Below are 21,191 nucleotides of genomic sequence, written 5' to 3' on the forward strand. Positions count from 1 at the left end.
AGATATGTATACTTAAAAAGATTTTTTATAACAGTCCCATCTGACATAAGTACTGAGAGGATTTATTCTACTGGTTCTCTCATATTTATGACAAAAAGGTATATGATGATATACGTTCGGTGGGTTTTAGTGAATAGAGTCATCTTGTAAAACTGGAAATCTAGCTCAGAAGCAGAAAAATCTTAATTGAACCTTGAAAAAATGACATTATACATATTGTCTCAAGCTATGGTTTAAAATATTCCTTCAAACCTTCAATAAATGTTTCTACTGTTTAGGTTATGCATCTACTTTAATATAAGAACATAGTTAAATTTTTTTATTCCATATCAAAAGCTCAAGGTTATTAGGTTATTTTATATTTTTTGTAGTATATATCCTTCGTTCTGTGGCCGTCTCTTTTACAAGCACGCCCCACAAGGGGTCCTGTAAACAAGAAGAATGTAAATACAAGGTCAGGGGGCAGTTTTTAAAGCATGCTGGAAATTGGGGAGGTATGTGTGTAAGCATCTGTTTTCTTCATTTATGCTTTTACTGTGTTTCTTCTCTTCCTAATTGAGTTGGTGGGAACCTCCCCTCCGTCACAGCCCTGGCAGTGAGAAAGTACCCCCACTGGGGATACTTTGGCCTTTGGGAGGGCTTAGAGACAGATCCAGGAGGATTACCCCAAGCAAAGGTGACCAGTCTATATCCAAAATCATCCACATAGCTGCAACGGTGTTTTTTTTCCATCTCCCCCAACCTGTAAATCCACTGCACTGAAATGTGAAACTACCCCCAAAAGTCAGTGAACATAGCCCCCATTCTTTCACCAAAGCCCTGCTACCTTCATCACTAACTGGCTGTGCCATGCCGCTTTTTTTTTTTGAAGTCCTAATGGATTGGTTGGATAGTAAACACTATGACCTCTTACACCTCTAGGCAAATGCCTGAATAGTGAAAGAGTTGCACTAAAAGCATATTAATGACACGATTTTCTCACAAAGAACAATTGCACTTTATAATCAGTACAAGTGTTATTAATCTTTTACTGTTGTAGAATACTATGAATTAGAATTAGTATTTATTGTTATTATTAATACATGAAATATAATTAGATTAGGTGCCTTACTTGCAGTGACAGTCATTTACACAATACAACATTGCATGTAACACATAACACTATTTTATTAGAACACCACCACACGTGTTGCATTAATGCACATCATAATGACTATTACATATGGTGCCATCAGGGCGTTTGATGCCCTGCTTGCTAGCAGATAGAAACTCCTCTTCATTCTGCTATTCTTGAAATGCTATGTACTCTGTGAACTATTGACTCTACCAGAAATGCCTAGAGCTATCCTCGCCTCTATGACAGAACCACAGAGTCAGTAAGGACACCATAAAGAGACAACTTTTGCATCCCTGCCCTTTTGTTTTGTGCTTCCTGTCATTCCTGTTAGTCCTGTCTGTAGTGTCCTACCGGAAAAGAGGAAATGATGTAAATGTTGCATTCCACAAATGATTCAAATGTAAAAAACAAAACAAAACAAAAAAGGCAGCCTTGTCTTCAGGATTAATGATGCAGAGACTTGTTTTGTGTAAAAGGATTTTGTTGTCTAATCCTGTTAAAGCTCTAGGATCAGTAACACTTGTACATGAATAGGGGTGCTCTGAATATTTTTAACTAATGCAAAAGAAGGGCAGCCGACAAAAAATAATATTTAAATCACAAATCACTCCCCACCACCAAAACACATACATAAAATAAAATATTGTTTTAAATTGATTGCCATAAGCTAAAAGAGTTCCACTGCTTGTAGTTAAAAGGGAAGTCACTAGGTGGCCGTATTTCATCAAATTTCGGTGTTGGATCAGTAGACCTGAAACCCATTTCGCATTTTAGGACCGCCAGTAATTCACAGTTTTAATAAGTCAGTTTTAATAAATTTCAGATCTATTTTACTGTTGTCGCCGTAAAATAAATAGATAGTACTGTTTTGTGTTTGTGTTGTGTGTTTGCTTACCTTTTTTTAAAAAAAAAAGTTTCCAGGAGGCCCCCGTCAGCCCGGAGAACTCGTATTACTGCTGTCAACACTTGACTCCCAGTGGCATCCATGGAGTTGCTGCAGCGGTTGCATGGTTGTCGCACTTGTGCAACTTCAGGATGAGTCACAGTTAGTAAATAGAAAAACATTCAGCTGTTCTCAAAACCACGTTATTCAGAGCAGTGCACCATGGGTAAATTACAATGTTAATAAATGTCACGTGGAATATAGAGTTTAAAATTGCTCCTTATAGAAAATATCTACACTTATAAGCGCTGAGGGCAGTGCAATATTCAACAAAGTGCGTCTGTGCTGTTACAGAATGCAGCTGGCAACAACCAATCAGCGATTCCCTTACTGACATCTAGAGCGCTCTTAGCCTATCGGATTGCGTCTTTTCGGCGAGGTGAAATATGGTGGCGGCAATGTTATGGAGTTTCCGCTACTCCTCTCGCTTTCATGCCATCAGGTTAGGAAGCTAGCTAGCGAGCGAGCTAAGCTAGAGTCACGCTAGGCCTCCAGCAAAACCAGCGGCAGAAGCAACCGAGATCACACGCTGCTGTTCGGAAGGAGACAAGTATTCCTTTATGAACCTGCATGAGAGCTGTTAAAATACCACAAATATGGTGGTTCTCAAAATTCGAGACCAGGTAAGTAATGGCTGGTGTTAGAGGTTTACCGTAAGTTTGAGCAAGTGGCCGGCTAATGTTAGCCTCGATTTCAGCGCTCGCCAGCGCAATGTAATTCGAGTCTTTCGAGCCTGACTCTGAAACGGAAGCATTTCCTTAATCTAGAATTTGAATTGTCCTCGATGAGGTGAAAGCTGGCTGAAGTACTGCGTGTAACATTCGAAGCCCCGTTGTTGTTCCCATCACGTTTGCACACCGACATGTACTTAAATGGCTGTTGAGTTAAAAAGCAGCTAATGATGTTGTATTTATTTCCAGCAATTAGCCCGAGCCTGCGTGAAATGCATCCAGCGACTCACTTGTGAAGTGACTAGTTAGCATATTGTGAGACAACAATGCTAAATTGTGTTTGTGCAGTCGCTTACGAGCAATTCTAGCGTTATTGATAAACAATAATTTCCTCTCTGTTGCTGTTACAGTGAGATTATTGTCATGACAGCCAAAGCGATCTGTTGATTGTGACATTACTGTGACAGCTAAACGTTTGTGGTTATATTTATGTTAGCAAAACCAACTAGTGATGTTTGTGGCAGCTGTAGGTTTAGAAAACCCTTAAATAACGATATAGTTTTTGTTCACTGATTCACCAAACTATGTTATTTGGTGTCACAGTGGGGCAGGATAATGGAGTGATTGGATCTGAGCGGAGCTTTGTGCTAGTTTGGTGACTTTATTGTTTTCAAGAGGATTTATAACACTGTTACAGTTAAGCTATGCCTGTAATCAGACCTCTTTAGTGTGTGCCCTTATAGAAAAACTCAAAAATATATAAAACAAGACAGTTTCTATTAGCTAGTATTCGCATACTCTATACCCATGTGTACCGCGTTACTGGGGAAAAATGCAGGTAAACTGCTGTGTAATGCTTTAATATATGAGGGCAATGGCAGTGTGACAGTAGACGTGTCATTTTAAACTCTGCAAAAAAAACACTTGACACCTACTTCGTGAAAACCAGAATAGCTCAGTGTTATCATTTTAAGGGTTTTGTTTTGCACATGCCTGCTATTCTGTGACATATGTACGCGCATGTGTCTTTTATGGTCTGTGTGTGCTTGAATGATCTGGGCTCCTGTGAGCCGGTGGAAGTTGCCAAAGAGCTGTCTCCATGGTGATGGTATTAACTAGCTTGGCTTGTATGAGGAGAGGAGGCACACAGTCCAGCAGTGAGAGAAGAGCATAGAAAATCTCCTACACCACCACCACTCATGCAGGACACGGAGAACTGAAAACAACAAAATGCAGATCTGTCCTTCTTTTTTGTTTTTAACATGGCGCAAATAGTGTTCGAACCACAAGAGTCTGCTTGTTGGCTGAATTTGTCCCCAGTAACTCTAACCTGCTTTGTGCCCTGCAGACATTCATGGGCATTATAATAACTAAACGAGTTCATTGTCCTTGTGTTTAAAAAAAAAAAAAAAAGAAAAAGAAAGAAAAAGCCACTGTATGCTGCTTGCTTGCTCGCTTTTGAGATGGCAGTCGTGGTTGTACAAGTTTGTAATGTCGTGATTGCTTCAATATGTCGCTGGGAATAATCCACCCATGGCACCGCATATGTGTTGAATAGCTGTTGAGGGCTTATCCATAGCAGGGTGACCTTGATAGATTTAAAAAAAAAAAATGAAATAACAACAATGACCCTTACAATGTTTGACATTTGGCTTATATGAAGTAAACTCAGCAATTTCCCTTACTTTATTGTATATCTTTTCTGTCAGGTAGAGGTATAAATTCTTGGTTCTGTATTTAACTTCATGAAGCATGAGTCACTAAAAGGCATCAGGAAGTAGTACTGCAAAACCAGATGATTGCAAGTATACGTAGTTGTGCTTGATTAATGTTTTAAAGTGGGTTGCTGAAGATGCACTTTCATAAACCAAATGTCTTTTGCACATACAAACTGCATGCATGCACATTAACCTAATTGACTAGCTGGGCAGCCTGCTAAGTTGAATGATTGAATACTAATGAATGCATGTACCCTGTATATTGCATCATTTTACCTGTACAATGGAAAGCAAAGAGAGGAGTCATTAAGTTCAGTGTTTTTGTTTTCTCTCAGCTAGTAGACTTATTTGGTATGTTTTGAGTTATTTTAAGCCAAAATCTATTTCAGGCACGTAAAGGTTATGAGTACATAATAGTGGTGTGAGGATCGATACTAAAGTATTGATTCTGTCAATACCAGATATTTATGTTCTAGAATCCATGCTCATATTAAAATATCAATATTTTATTAATTTGGGCTAAATTAGGAGTTTATGATTAACAGGAACACAGTGGAAAGTAACTATATTATTAGGATTTTCTAAATGATTTGTAGGAACTACTCCTCCTTCCGCTTGTCATAGTGATGCGAAATACAGCTGTATAAATGCATCGCTCGCTCAGGTGATGATCGTAAGCAGAGTCATGCGTGGAGCCGTTTCAGCTCCACAAACAGCCAAGACGTGGTTTGTGACACAAAAGTAAATCATTACACGGAATATGATGATGAGTTTATGATGAGGCTAACTGAAGAAGAGGTGAGGGACAGGTGCTGCTAGGAAGTCCTTTGGTGCTACAGGCAGATACTTTCCAGGTACAGAGAGGGAAAATGTGGAGCTGTTGGTGATGTGTAACACTAAAAATACAATTCAAACATACATAAGATAGATAATAACATGTATCTAGGAAATGTTTCTCAGCTTTATTATTATTTTAAATCAGTCATATATGTTTTTAATTGTTAATTGAATCCTTTTAAAATGTAGGCATTGAATTTTCAGGCTTTTTTTTTTGCCTTTTTTTGCTTTTTTTCTTATATATAATTCTTCATAATTGAATGATAAGAGCAAGAAGTCTGATGTCATGTATCCATTATGAAGGTATATTTTGAAAGACAATACTTTGGATTTTCTAAACACATTAAGTTTTTGTACAAAGTGTCTGTATTGGATCACAATCACCAATACCAGTCTGAATTTTACTTGGTAGCTGATCAGAAAGGAAATCAGTGGCATCGCACGTCACTAGTAGATAACGCAATGTTTCATGATGCAGGCAGCAGATTATTTTAAAAGCAGTTTCCTTCTCTCGGCCACTTCTTGTTCATGCATTTTGTTTTGCATATATGCTGTCTTATTCATTCAGGTTAAGATTTCTCACTTATAGTGTATTTCTTAGGAATATAGTTTTTAATTGGGGGTTCAGCTGTAACACTTTAAAATGTCAGGAATGCTCTGCCTGGAAGGGATCTCCTCCTCTCCACTGTTGTCCCTGTCCAACCCAGCCTCTTGCTACAGGGCATGCAGATGAAAACATCCTGATCAAAGACTCCAGTGTTTCCAAAATCTTTGCTCTGGTTTTAAAGCGATCCAGTGTTGCTAAACATAAATGATATATTTTAGTCATATTACTTACCTAGGATTTGTTTTTGTTTTTTGGGTTATTCTTTTGTTTTTTCAATGATTTTATTTGAGCATTGCAAGCATTTCGTCTGTCTAAAATTACAGGAGTGGTTGACTCTTTCAAAAAACATAAAAAGACTGAAGCTAGCATCAGAAAGTGTTATCCAACATGAAGGGAATATTGTAACGCTGCATTCAAGACTCAGTTCTGTCATTTATGGTGTGGCAAACTCTAAATGCTGAGTTTGGCATTTAGAGTTTGGCTTGCACTGAAGTCATAGAAAGATACACAACACTGCCAGTTCTTCAAGTCAAAGTCAGTTTTATTATTCATAACTTTATTATGTAGAAGGCATAGTATAAATTATATTAAAGCATTTGTGCAATTATTAATATGTATAAAATGTGAAGGGTATAGCAGTTTTTTAAGCATAAGCAAAAATGTTTTTAAAGCCTATGTACACATAGCAAGTGTTTATACATAACTGGACAAGTGAGGAGTCATCAGTATGAAACTGAGAAAATGAGCATAGCAGCAATTTATTTTTATAAGGTGTTGCCAATTCAATGGCCAACATGTCTATTAGGTTGAAATTTATTGTGTTCACATGTTTTGTCACTTTTTAGAAACATCCCAAGTGTTATGATGGAAAAAATTCCATTATACACTCATGTTGAAAAACACACTGCTAGCACTCTGTCTACACGATGATCAACAAGAGAGATTTCTCAAAGAACTTTGGTTCATTTTTATGCCATAACTTGATCTTGTGATCATGTTGGATGTGGTGAATGAGAGGAGCTGTGTACTTTTATTTTTTTTCCTGTTTTTGATTCCTGGCTGTGTGAAAGTAAGCAGCACAGTTCTCATTTTGAGTACAAGGTTTGGGTCTGTCTTTTTTAATGTCTTCATTCAAAAACTGCGATGTTTATCTCTGCTAACATGGCATGTTTACTTATCAACAGACAGAAAGTGCAGAACGGTGTTTAAAAAGTGGCCTTGGCAGTCTGTGACATGCGGAGTCATCGTTTCATTGTTTGTTCTCTTTCTCCCAAAGAATAATGCTCTTTTACATTGCTTTCATTTGTGCTTTGTTGAATGCCAATATTTGGTCTTCAGATGAGTGTTGTGTATGTCCTGTGTTGCAAGCATGCTGAAGTCCTTAAGTTTAAGTTTGGCGGATTATTGGTTTTCTCAGATTTCAACAATACCCGTCAGACAGACAAGATTGTTACTCGCAGTTCATTGGGTTTGCTCTGTATGCAAATTGTAGTGATGGAATCTGAGATGGTGTTACATGTCCACAAAGAAAAGTATCAAAATCATGATAATTTTGTCCTTTTTATTTATTGTGTGCTTTTTTTTTTTCTTTCTTTTACAGCCTCCTTTGCTGAAAGCTATTTTCAATGTAGATCCTGATGAAGTACGTTCGCTTATATTCAAAAAAGAAGATGTGAATGCACAGGTAAGCCCAACAGTTACAAATATCTGCATCTGTTTCCTCATATTATTGTTATTTTTGGGGGGGGCCTAATGTGCAGTTGTCCTTGAAAGGCCTCGTGCAGCTCTTTCTTACAGATATTGTAGCATACAGAACAGCACTGCATGACCTGCCTCTTTTTTCTTTTTTTTTTTCTTTACTGCATTCCTCGTCAATATTACATATTCAAGTGGTGGTGTTTGTTTCAAAATAAGGCTGTTTTGTACTCGCTCGTCCTTCACTGCAAGGCTTTTCTTTATTTTTATTTTTATTAATTTGTTAAAACCACAATGTGGTGTTTGTGTAAATATTTGTTCCTGTTAACACTACAGTGTTGCAAATGTTAAGGAAAATGTGTTTTTGTATTGCTACACCAGACCAATGCACATGTAATGAAGAGACAGATTGCAGTGTTTACTGCAAGTTGTTTTGTTTCTCTGTAATCTCAGCAGTTTCTTCCTGTTCACTTAATACAGGACAATGAGAAGCGAACTCCATTGCATGCTGCCGCCTATCTCGGAGATGCAGAAATTATAGAGCTGTTGATTCTATCTGGTATGTTTTCTTCTTAGTATTAATGCAATGATCACAAGAAAGTGCTTGAAGCCACAAATACTGGGTGAATTTTGGATTGTAGAAATGAGAGTTTCACAGGTGTCTGGAGAGATTATCTAACAGTTTTTAATCAGAGAAAATAAGTCATGCTCTTAAAATGTGAAATATTAGAAATATTACAGATGTGCCTATAATTATCTTCCTAATGCTGGGAGCACATGACATACTGCTGTGTGTGTGTGTGTGTGTGTGTGTGTGTGTGTGTGTGTGTGTGTGTGTGTGTGTGTGTGTGTGTGTGTGTGTGTGTGTGTGTGTGTACATAATGGCACCTTTTAATAGCAAAGTGGAATACAAGCAATCATTCCTCTGCATACAGTATGATGAGATATTTGAAATGTCTCTACACCTCTTTCAGCCTTTTCTGAACTTTTCTAATTTAGTCTCTTCAAAAACTGTTGAATACCTTCTTGTCGAAACGTTGCACCATATGCAGCAAAACCATATGAGTTTAAATAGCCTTTGCTTCTTCACTTCTAGGTGCAAGAGTAAATGCCAAAGATAACAAGTGGCTCACTCCCCTGCACCGAGCTGTGGCCTCCTGCAGTGAGGTATGTGAATTTTCCCTTTGTTCTCTGTCATACACACTACAAGACACAGGTTTGCATATCCAAACAATGTAAACCTACTTGTTGTTTTTTCTTCACAGGATGCTGTCCAGGTGTTGCTGAAACACTCGGCTGATGTAAATGCCCGAGACAAAAACTGGCAGACGCCACTTCACATCGCCGCCGCCAATAAGGCGGTCCGCTGCGCCGAAGCCCTAGTGCCACTACTCAGCAATGTGAATGTGTCAGACAGAGCAGGCCGCACCGCGCTGCACCATGCAGCCTTCAGCGGTCATCTGGAGGTAAATTTAAACCCTAAGACATTGTTAGATTAAACTGTGCTTAAGGAGGCACTTTAACATCTTTGGAATCGATGTGGTTGCGCGTTAATGAATTGAAATAGCAGCTGAACATTTGGTATCAGCTTTCTTAAGGAGCAGAGTGTTAATGTAGAGGGTTGGTGAGGTTTTGTGGTTGTAAAGTGTGCATTGTCTTTGAGTATAACCTCTTCAGTAATCCTCATATTGATTGATTTAAATTGCTGTGTGCTACATAGATTGTTTTTGCTGGCAAACTGTCAGAGTATGCTAGCATTACTGGGTGTGTTTACCTGACTGTTATTAGAAGTTCCCGATCTCTTTCTAAGAAGTGTTTCTGCTTGCCTCAAGAATGATTAAACACTGGTGGGCACTCTGCCATGCAGTGCAGAATAATGGTCACATTATTTGCCCATTTAACAAGTGTTAGTTGAGACAAGCAACATCCACATATAGGTCTGCTGAATTTTAGTAGCGCATGACTAACCGACCCGACCGTTTGATCCCGGATTCAGTTGCGCAAAATCTGGTCCAGTCATCCAAATGCTTCCTGACATCAGGGCACCCTCTTAAGTTAAAGAGGGCAGCTTTTCAATGTTTAATGAGCCAGCTACATTGAATTAAAGAGCACAAACTGCATTTTCAGACATGGCTTAAGACTGAGTGGGCTCTCTGCATGCAGTCATAAATTGTGGTCGCATACTTAAGGGTGCTGGATGCACAGATAGTGCTTGACCAATCATGTGTCTGGATGCAAATTACCCATTGTAATCTTGTACTTGCATGCAAATTAGCTATCTTAAAAGTGAATTATCAAAAATTCATGCAAATGAATGCAAGTGCATACAAGCTATTTGGAGCATCTTTTAGGTATACAGTGGATTCAAGTTAAGCATATAAATATGAAAAAGGTGAGTCTATGGAGGTATGCTCCAAGAGAAGAATGCCACACTACTGGCTGTACAAGACAGGATATTTGGAAATGCATGTTTTCTTGTTTAATCTTAATTATATTTGTTCGGTTGGCATACCTGCACAGAATCTGTGCAAAAGGGTGACAAGGTTTCACCACTCATGTTTGCTCAGCAAGTTAAAAAATAACTTTAGAAACCCCTGCAGGTTCAAATAATTTCTATTATATTAAAGTGAAGATACGCATACATTGACAAGACAATTGATCCAAGAGCGCTAAGATAAAGTCACTGAACTCGTATGTCTAATATGTAAACACTGCATGCAGTGTATATAAGTTGCTACATTTATTGCAAATGGTAGATAGGTAGGTTGATGTTGCAGCGTCCCCTGATGTTTTTTCTCATCCCCTGTTTGTTTTTTTTTTGTTTTTTTTGCTACTTTTAGATGGTGAGACTCTTGCTCTCCAGAGGGGCCAACATCAATGCTTTTGACAAGAAGGACCGCCGTGCGATACACTGGGCCGCCTACATGGGTAAAAAATAATGCAGCCATAGAGATTTTTACGTTTTGGTATTTGTTCATTTTTATGCAACTTTAGACATTCCTTTCTTCTTGTGGTCAATATTAACTTAAATGGCAGAATTTTATTTGAATAAAAATCATCTGTTAAAATGTTTTTAAATGTTTACATTAGAGTAGATGCCATATGAACAAAAAACATGTCTAATATCTTTGTGTAAGCATTATGTAATTAAATCTCTTTTTATCTTCAGGACACATAGAAGTGGTGAAGCTGCTGGCATCACATGGAGCTGAGGTGGCCTGCAAAGATAAGAAATCTTACACCCCCCTACATGCGGCAGCCTCTAGTGGAATGATCAGCGTTGTTAAATACCTCCTGGACTTGGGGGTGGATGTAGGTTCCACCCACAAGCTTTTTGCCATCGCACTGTAGACACTGCTATACTGTATGAGCTCAACAGGAGAGATATTTTTCAGTGGTGTCTCTAAATTGTGTGTTACAACTGTTCTAACTGTAACTGTTCTTTTATTTGTAGCACTTTATTCTAATTGTTTTAATTGCCTGCTGTTTTCCTGACTTTCTAGATCAATGAGCCCAATGCATATGGCAACACACCCCTCCACGTGGCCTGCTACAACGGGCAAGATGTGGTTGTGAACGAGCTCATAGACTGTGGAGCCAACGTCAACCAGGTGAACGAGAAGGGCTTTGCCCCTCTGCATTTCACCGCCGCCTCGCGTCACGGAGCACTCTGCCTGGAGCTTCTGGTTTGCAATGGGGCAGATGTCAACATTAAAGTGAGTAAAAACCAGGCAAAGCTTGTTATTAAACAACTAAGTATTTACATATATTTTTAGATATAACTTGTAACGACCACCATTTTCTTTGTGAGTATTTATTACATGGCATGCTGCGGGGAAAAGCCTGTTGTAACCTTTGAGTCTAAGGTTTATTTTGAGCACCTGACGGCTCCTTTTGGCCTCCCATCCGTAAACTCTCTCCATACTCTTTCACATGATTCTTGCGTAGGTGGTAGAGGTTTGTCGTGTGTGAGTTTGTGCTGGGGACCGGTTTGCGGCATAATTTGCATAGTACAGTTTTCTGGTCTGTGTCAGACTTTTCATAACCAAACCATTTCCATGCTACAGAGGTAGCCCCTAGTTTAGTATTTCTGTTTGGAGCTACCTGGTTCTGCCTCATCTTCGCTGGCCATGCTGGTATTTTCTGTACCTGCATTCACTTGGTGGCCATCCAAACAATGAAAAAATGCGACACCACAAATTAAACGATAGCGTATAAAATCGCACAGCCCTAACGTCTTGCTTCCTTGTGTGTAAACGTGTATTATTGTGCCTGCTTCCTACATGTGATAGGTCTTCTCATTGTTTGAGGGAAGCTGATTGACTTGGGGATTAAACTTTACTGTAAAAAGGCATAACTTGTCAGATAATAAGTTTTTGTTTCAATTCAGAGTAAAGATGGGAAGACTCCACTCCACATGACAGCGATCCATGGGAGGTTCTCGAGGTCTCAAGCAATCATTGAGAAAGGTGAGCTGTTTCTCATGCTGGACCCAGAAGCAAAAACTGCTTTTTAGTGTAACAGAGGCTAAATGCTTGCTTTGATTTTTGTTTTTTCCCCCTAAAGGTGCGGAGATTGACTGTGAAGACAAGAACGGAAATACACCACTACACATTGCCGCTCGATACGGCCACGAACTCCTCATTAACACTCTCATCTCCAACAGAGCTGACACAGCTAAGTACGTGAGCCTTTCTGTTGATTTTTCAGTCAAGTCTTAGAACATATATTGAAGAGCCTTCCTTCTGAAAGCACACATGTAGTATCTGTTGTGTAACTCATATAAATGGTAATGTGCTAGTAATAGTCATTTTTTTATTCCCACATTAGCAACATTGTTGTGTACTGTTTGTATGATACAAAGTTTTTTGTTTTTTTCATTCAGACGAGGAATCCATGGCATGTTCCCACTGCATTTAGCTGCTCTCAGTGGCTTCTCTGACTGCTGCAGAAAGCTCCTGTCTTCAGGTGAACGGCACTCATGCCCTGTCACAACCTTCAGTGCAACGTGACACAAAGCTCACGTTTAAGTAGTTTAGAAATTCCTGACAGGAAAAAAAGTACAAAAATATATCATGTGCAATGTAAAACATTTTATAATATATCCTGAATGTGTCTCCTTCATAATCACTTTTACCCTGTGCAGGCTTTGATATTGATACTCCTGATGACTTTGGGAGGACCTGTTTACATGCTGCAGCTGCTGGAGGGTCAGTACACGATGGCTGAATATCGCCTTTAGTATTAAAGTATTGTGTAATTTTTAATCAAGTGACTATCTGTCTGTCTAACCCCTCAGAAACCTGGAATGTCTAAATCTTCTCCTCAACACTGGGGCCGACTTCAACAGAAAGGACAGCTTTGGCAGGTTTGTAGTATTTATTGGTGGATTTGGATCAAGAGTCAAATTTGAACAGGGAACTGAGCTGTGTTTGCTTTTCCAGGACCCCTCTGCACTACGCTGCTGCCAATTGTAACTACCAGTGCCTGTTTGCTCTGGTGGGGTCTGGGGCCAGCGTCAATGACCTAGACGAGCGGGGCTGCACTCCTCTCCACTACGCCGCTGCGTCTGACACAGATGGAAAGTCAGTAAATTCTCTCTATTAAAAATGGTGGATGTTGTGTGGGAGGTGGTTCATGTTTGTAGTTTTTCACAGATAAAAGTAAAAATAACCACCTGCATTATCCATTATGCTGAGTAGTGGTTTAGGACTAGAAGCCAACATGTTGTTTCCTTGACTACAGCGCTTTTGTTGTGTCTGCAGGTGCCTGGAATATTTACTGAGAAATGATGCAAATCCAGGGATCCGGGACAATCAGGGCTACAATGCTGTGCACTACGCCTCAGCGTATGGACATCGCCTTTGTCTGGAGCTGGTAAGAACTTCAATCCAGAGTACATGACACTTAACAGCCACCATGTCCCTGTTTTCATATTTGTGTTTTGTGGAATTCTGCTTAAAGAATTGCCTGTTTTTTGTTTGTTTGTGTTTTTTTCCTGTTCTTTAACAGATTGCAAGTGAAACACCCCTAGATGTGGTAAGTTGATTTTTAGTTCTTTAGTTCTTCTTTTTAGGCTCTTGAAGACATTTCACCTCTTGTCTGAGAGGATTCTTCAGTTATAACAGTGAAGAATCCTATCATGGGGATTATGAGCTATTCAGCCCCTAGTGGTGCTTTCACCTTGGACTTAGTCCAGAGAGTTGTTGTCATCATTATTACGTTATTGGGGTTGCACATTTCAACATGTGAGTGAGTGAATCACCTGGGAGGGGATCTCAAAAGTGTGTTATAGTTGGTGTTTTAGGCAACCACCTGTTCTGAAATGGTTGTTCTGTTTGGGCATAGATGACTTCTTTTACTCCTCCTTGAATCGTCTGTGTTCTCTGGATGACGTCTTGGTTCTCCCCTGGTGAATGTCTGACATTTTGTCTCATGCCTCTTTGCTGATAACTAAAAGTACTCTGTTAATGTGTGCGTTCCTTTTTCTTTTACCTTGGAGGGAACGTTTTCTGTATAGTTGTGTAAGCTTCTGATAACCCTAAGTTTGTGTTCCACTGGGTGGTGGGACTCAGAGTTTATGGTGGGTTTCTGGTAAATTTCAGTGTTCAGGCTACTATCTCCCTCGGTTGAATGGTAACCTGTTTTTTTTTGGTGTCCTTGATGTTTTTATCCCTTTAGTTGATAGATTTTTTTAAATTTAATTTCTTGAGTTCGTAGAAGAGAAGAAGCCTCACAACTGAGGAGTCTCTTCATAAAACTAGCAAGAAGTACCACAAAACTCTATGACTGAGGCCTTATTTTCTGGACCTGTGGGTCTGGTTGAGTCCAAGTGATGGAATTTTTTTCATTAGTCAGTGAGCACAAGGGTCCCTACAGATGTTCGTTTGTGATCGCCCAAACTCATCTGCAGAAACATTTTCATTACAATACAAAAGCCCCAAGCAACAGATTTCAGCCAAACTTCAAAGACGTATAACAGGAAGGATTTTTCTGCTGTGATGTCTCCAGCTGTCTGTAACTCTGTCTATAACAGAGTATAATCAAGGCTTGACATATTTTTTTGTAGTTTTTATGTATATAAAATAGGGCACAGAGTCATGCAGTAGGAAAGGAAACAATATCTGAATCAGGTTCTCATGTGTGTCTTGGCTTATTCAGCTAATGGAAACCTCAGGGACAGACATCCTGAACGACGCGGATGTCAGAGCCCCTGTCAGCCCCCTGCATCTTGCTGTGAGTAATTTGAAACACTTGGTTTTATCCTTCTGGTGAGCAGTACATGTCACCAGCGTCAGCAGTAACTTTATAATGGGGGAATCCACCTTTCAGGCATACCATGGTCACCATCAAGCTATGGAGGTTCTGGTGCAGTCTCTGCTGGATCTGGATGTGAGAAACAGCCAAGGGCGCACACCCCTGGACCTGGCTGCCTTCAAAGGGCATGTGGAGTGTGTGGATGTCCTAATCAACCAGGGAGCCTCCATCTTGGTGAAAGATTACACCTTGAAGCGAACACCTATACATGCTGCAGGTATGTTAGACGTGGAGTTACAAATAAAATTTCCTGAACCTGAAAATTCAGACCCAAATACAACATAAGTAATAAGTTAATCTTTCCCGCAGCTACCAATGGTCACTCAGAGTGTTTACGTTTGCTCATTGGAAATGCTGATCTTCAAAGTGCAGTAGACATTCAAGATGGGAATGGACAGTAAGTTAAATGAAAATCTTTTTATTTTATTTCCATTCTTATTCTAAAGTCATTGCTAACATTATTGCCTCATATCTCCTAGAACCCCTCTCATGCTTGCGGTCCTGAGTGGACACACAGATTGTGTGTATTCTCTGCTAAATAAAGGAGCCAATGTAGAAGCCAAAGACAAATGGGGCAGGACAGCCCTGCACAGAGGAGTAAGTAAATGTCATTATTTTTACTCATATTTCTGTGCATAACTTTATTCACAGTTTTCAGTATGGATACCTAAATCTTGCTACCACTATCAGAATTTACATGTGTATTTCTTGGCCTTTGTGGAATGAGTGTGTCTTTCAAATATCGCAACAACACAATAATCACAACAGTTTTTTTGTTTTGTTTTTTGTTTTTTACTGTGTTGCAAGGCACATTTCACTTATTGCCAACCAACCAGCATGTCAGACATGTAGTCCAGTCTCGCTTTTCGAAATATTGCTTGTCAACATCCTCATTTTCTCCTGATTAGATAGTTGCAAGTCATTGTGTACATGCCTAAATGATGCGGCAGTATCTACAGTTGGTACAAAACAGCAGCAAGTATATTCACACTAATCACAGGGAACACATCACTCACAGAACGACAGTAACTTCCCATTTGCTTCAGAATCCCAAGATTTTGGCTCTACTTGATACGTTAGAGCTCCTAATACCTCATACCACCCCTAGACCCTTCAGAATCAGTTGCTGTTACATATTTTACAGTTAAGGCTTAAAACAAATGGTAAACTGTTTTAGCCCAGTTCTGTGGAACAAACTTCCTCTCGCAATTCTATCAGCACAATCATTTCCCCATTTAGAAATAAATAAACGAACTTCAGGAAAGTATGGACTGGCTTTTACATGTTGTTTTCTTACATTTTTACTTTTGCTTTCTTTGTCTATTGCTTGTATATCTTCTTTATTCATTAATGTTATGCTTTTTGGAATGTTTTAGTACTAATATTTTTTGTAAGTTATATAAAGGACCTTGTGTGATTTTCCATAATGTATGGGTTTACACATTTAGTTGGCAAGCGAAAGGTCGATAGTTGAATTCCAGTCTGAGACGCAAAACTCTCTACCCAGTATGACTTTACAACACTCCTACTGTGCCAGCTTTCTACACAAATATGCTCTATTTGGACAACAGACATGCCAGCATATATTGAAAAGAAAACCTTGCCATCAAGGCAACGTAGGCATCATGTTAGGAATCGATGTGGAAATATTCTGCTTTGGGATGCCCAAAAGGCAGTCAAGATACTGAAAGTAAAAAGAGGCTGACTTCTACTATAGTGCAGTGACCCAACGTAGACCCTCAAAATGTACAATAAACAACTTAAAGAAAAAGAAGCAACACTCATGGAGGAAATATTGTGAAAACTGGGTAGTGCTGCGAGTATCTGAGAGGTTTCTCTGAAACCTTGTTTTTTTTTTTTTTTCTACATATTGTATGTTGTCATTCAGGATGTAAGCCAGTCATTGGTAAAACCTGTTTTCTGTTCTCAGGCGGTGACTGGCCATGAGGAATGTGTGGAAGCTTTGCTTCAGCACAGCGCCAGCTTCCTGGTGCGAGACTGTAAAGGGCGCACACCGATCCACCTGGCAGCGGCGTGTGGACACATAGGGGTACTGGGAGGCCTTCTGCATGCTGCCCAATCAGTGGAAACACTCCCTGTCTTAACAGACAACCAAGGCTACACCCCACTGCACTGGGCCTGCTACAATGGTACAGAGAAGAGGGCTTTGATGACATTCCGTGTAGATAAAGACATTTACATGTGATGGTTAGAACATGCAAGCCTGCCACTAAGTGCAGTAGATTAGTATAATGAAGCACCCAAGTAAATGTGGTTGGAATATAGCCAAGCACATCTTTTCCATGTTTATTGCTTGCTCATCATACAGATGGCGACAGAATTATTAGTCCCGTCTTTAAACATTTTGTGTTTCCCAGGTGCTGTTAAACAAAGAAAGGAATTTTTCTTTTATAGTTTTTTCAAGCATCCAAGTTGTTTTTTTTGGATGCCTACATTATTTTACTTTGCACACAGAGATTAAATGATTTCACAAAAACTAAGACGGTTAAAATTATTAGCCTCCGTGATGCTTCTTACCCCGAACACAAACAGTGTCTCTGTGGACCGAGAGCTCTGATTTAGTCTCATCTGACCAAAGGACACACTTCCAGTATGCATACTCTTTCTCCAAGTTGTCCTTAGCATACTTCAGTCTGGCTTTTCTTGGTGTGCAATCTCACAGTCCATTCCTTTGCATGGTTCTAGTGATTCTCTTCTGAGCGTATAATTCCCAGCTTAGCTAAAACATTCACTCATGTTTTGGCAGTTGCTAAGGGGTCTTTAGACACATCTCTCACCAGTTTCCTTTTCAGAGATTTTGAAATCTTTTGCTTCCTACCTCTGCCAGACTTTTTCTGTCCTGTGTGGCTCTCTTTGAATTTCTTATTGATGCTTCTCACTCCAGTTCTCAGTACTTGGAAATGATGTGATAACTTTGTATATCCTTCCTCTGCTTTGTGAGCATCAACAATTCTTTTCCTCAAGTCTAAACTGATTTGTTTTGGTTTTGGTATTATGCTTTCTCAAACTCAAACTCTTGCTGAAGTTTTTTTTGTACTGTGCTCAAAGCTGCTCAAAGCTTGTAAATTAAAGGACATCATTCCACGGCAGTGATTCGTGCTATGGCTCAGTTAAAACAAAAAAAGTGAAATAATTATGCAGCACAAATAGAAATCCTTCATGCTTTCTAAAGAAAACTAGTATGTTAAGAAATGCTATGTTGAAATTTCTGTTTTTCTGTTAAAAATGGCACTTGGGAAGCTTTTGACCCGAACTTTGCATTTCATAGGGGGACTAATACAGTCTTCCTCGTTGGCACAGGTCTCTTATGCACACCCTTAGGCTAGTTTTGACACATCCTGGTCATTATTGCTATGTTAATGCTGTAACTAGCTAATGTTTTCATTCTTGCAGGTCACGATACGTGTGTGGAGGTTTTGCTGGAGCAAGAGGTTTTCCACAAGGCTGATGGCAATTCTTTCAGCCCCCTCCACTGTGCTGTGTAAGACCTAGAGCTGCTTTCTCTCGATCAATTTGTGTAAGGACGGAGCATCTACCAGATTAAATAGTGCTGTTTTTTATTCCTTAGGATCCATGACAACGAAGGTGCTGCTGAGATGCTGATAGACACACTGGGCCCTGCAATTGTGAATTCCAAAGACAGTAAAAACAGGCATGTATGATGTTACAAGAAAAATATTAATTCAAGCCTGAATAGAATTGTAAAGCACCTGATTCTGGGAACGAGCGTAAGGAAGTGAAGGGTCATATCACTGAATAAATACTGAGCTTTGCTTTGATGTTGCACGTGCAGGACCCCGCTCCACGCCGCAGCCTTCACTGACCACGTGGAGTGTCTCCAGCTGCTGCTGAGCCACAACGCTCAGGTCAACAGTGTCGACGCCGTGGGGAAGACACCGCTCATGATGGCTGCTGAGAACGGCCAGACCAACGCTGTCGGTACGAAGGCTTTAACTATTACCCTGGCAAATATCACAGCGGGACATAATAATCAAGTGGAGGATTGAATTAATAAACTACTTTATTGAATTAACTTCATTTTGTTTTTCCTGTGTTTGATCATGTCACCATTAGAGGTGCTGGTGAGCAGTGCAAAAGCAGATCTCACTCTACAAGATGCTGCAAAGAACACTGCACTACACCTGGCCTGCAGTAAGGTGTGTAGTACCATATGGTGGCACTGTGCTCTTAGTATGCACAGTGTCTTGCCGAAGTGTTTAAATATGAGAAAGGATGAGCATTTACCACTCTGTGTGGCTCTTTTTATACCCATCCATAGGGACATGAAACCAGTGCCTTGTTGATATTGGAGAAGATTACAGACAGAAACCTCATAAATGCCACTAATGCCGCCTTACAGACGTACGTATCACTCATATCATATTAGTACCTCGCTTGTTAGTGCATTATTGTTAATAACTGAATTCTTAATGTCAAAATGTACAAAACAAATTAGTAAGTGTTGACTAGCTTGTCACCGATTTCAAAGATTTATCTTGTCTTTTAAGGCCTCTACACGTGGCTGCAAGAAATGGCCTGACTGTGGTAGTGCAAGAGCTGCTTGCAAAGGGAGCCAGTGTCCTTGCAGTTGATGAAAATGGTAAATTCACTGTAGTTTTTTTTTAAATTATTATTATTTTTGTCTTACTTCTGGGTTTTGGTGTGCATCCTTGGGCACAGCAGGATTAGAAGCTGACTGCAAATGTTTTCTTTGCATTAATTTTATGGAGCATAAAATATTGTTGTGTTGTTATTTCCTCAGGTTACACGCCCGCCTTGGCTTGTGCCCCCAACAAAGATGTGGCAGACTGCCTAGCCCTCATCCTGGCCACCATGATGCCTGTGTCTCCCTGCACCCCGGCACCAACCCTCCCATTCAGTGCCATTAACCATTACACTACCAGCCCCTCTAAGAGCGTCACCTTCGACAGCCTGCCCGTGCTGCGTGGCGAGCACAGCTCATACTGCAGCTTCAACAACATCAGCCACCACGACGGCTTCTACAAAGACGAGGAGCTCAACGACTCTGATTCAGAGACGTACTGAAGGAAGGGCGAAAGTGATAAATGCATAAACACACGCTGTGTCTTAAAAATCATCCACCATGAGTTTGGGAGGGCAGAATGAGACACAAGCCCCCACAGGAGCCTTAAGAGTCCCCCTCACCCCACCCCACCCCTTCATCACCACCACCACCAGAGAGCGAGCAAGTGAGGGAGGAGGTTCAGCAGGCTGGCCAACGCTCATCACCACCTCATCCAGCACTAGGTGTCCTTTCAACTAATACTGGACCTCAGTGACCACTGCTTTACCAACACGGACTTCTTGAGTGCTAAAACCTGGACTCGTTTGGTAGACGGCAACCTTTCTAAGGCAATAACATGCTGTAGACTGGTGGTTGCACATCACAGAGAGCTAAACCAACAGGGACCAAGAGACATGGATACATTTTAACCCAGTTTTAACTGTGCAAATGAGACTGAGAAGGCTTGGGTTCATCGGCGGTTCGCTGTTTCTGTTAATGTGTGTGTGTGTGTGTGTGCGCGCGTGTGTTTGGAGGGGTGGGGGGGTTCATGGGTTTATATCCGCACACTACACCCTTCAGAATGCACTTGTCCTTCAAGTCTGTAAAAGTCATACTGGGGGAAAAGATCATTTATTTTTTGAGATCAAATTTTTATTAAACCCATTTTTCATGTCTTAAATTCCTTATCCTCTAGAGGAAAACAAAAAAAAGTCAGGTTTTAATGATCTGAGTAATTTCAAAAAATTTGATATGTGCACCGGTTAATTATTAGGTCGAGCAACCTTAATTTTGTACATTGACTTGTCCATTGCGGTTTAGTCTTTGAAGAATAAATTATTTGTGTACTTCTGGTCCCTTTTTATGTGTTCATTTTGTGCCTTCATTAGTTACTGAGAAAGGATGGGTTTGTAGAGGCAGCTGTGAAAGTACAGTGGTGCACACTAGGTAAGTATTTAAACATTTGTGAGAAGCACTGATCCCTTACTGAGGTATTTAGGCTGAGCTTTGCGAGGAGAAACACTGTAAACCAATGATAGGATGGCATTTGATTTTTCTTCTGTCTAAATGATATTTTTGCTGTTATCTTAGTCAAAGTATTGACTTTTGCTTGCTTTAACTTCAAAAAAAGAGAGAGAAACCACTCGATTGTACCCTGATTCAAGAATTCACAGTTTTGTTTGTTGACAAATGCTTTTAACTGGAATTATGTAAAATACATTCGCTAATTTCATTAGTATG

General features: G+C 40.0%; 1 protein-coding gene across 1 annotated transcript; it reads left to right on the forward strand.

The window, feature by feature from the left end:
• Positions 1–2,437: 2,437 nt before the first annotated feature.
• Positions 2,438–20,803, forward strand: ankrd28b (ankyrin repeat domain 28b). Its single transcript, XM_085422728.1, has 28 exons — positions 2,438–2,683; positions 7,494–7,577; positions 8,069–8,147; positions 8,685–8,755; positions 8,854–9,054; positions 10,429–10,516; positions 10,758–10,900; positions 11,092–11,304; positions 11,979–12,057; positions 12,155–12,269; positions 12,474–12,556; positions 12,735–12,798; positions 12,888–12,956; positions 13,033–13,173; positions 13,354–13,465; positions 13,601–13,627; positions 14,750–14,824; positions 14,921–15,122; positions 15,215–15,302; positions 15,385–15,502; positions 16,836–17,055; positions 18,320–18,407; positions 18,495–18,578; positions 18,720–18,865; positions 19,001–19,083; positions 19,206–19,288; positions 19,435–19,526; positions 19,689–20,803. Exons 1-28 carry the CDS (start codon positions 2,657–2,659, stop codon positions 19,970–19,972), a joined length of 3,159 nt encoding a protein of 1,052 aa, XP_085278854.1. The 5' UTR covers positions 2,438–2,656; the 3' UTR covers positions 19,973–20,803.
• The last annotated feature ends 388 nt before the right edge of the window (positions 20,804–21,191 follow it).

Source organism: Rhamphochromis longiceps, linkage group LG11, assembly GCF_057381845.1.
Source record: "Rhamphochromis longiceps isolate RC_006_pf linkage group LG11, R_longiceps_female_GT1.1, whole genome shotgun sequence".
Taxonomy (NCBI): Eukaryota; Metazoa; Chordata; class Actinopteri; order Cichliformes; family Cichlidae; genus Rhamphochromis; species Rhamphochromis longiceps.

Coding starts and splice junctions, on each gene's coding strand:
- ankrd28b (XM_085422728.1), top strand. CDS start 2,657: ATGGTGGTTCTCAAAATTCGAGACCAG. Junction 8,756..8,853: donor CTGTGGCCTCCTGCAGTGAG/GTATGTGAATTT, acceptor TTTTCTTCACAG/GATGCTGTCCAGGTGTTGCT. Junction 13,628..14,749: donor GTGAAACACCCCTAGATGTG/GTAAGTTGATTT, acceptor TGGCTTATTCAG/CTAATGGAAACCTCAGGGAC.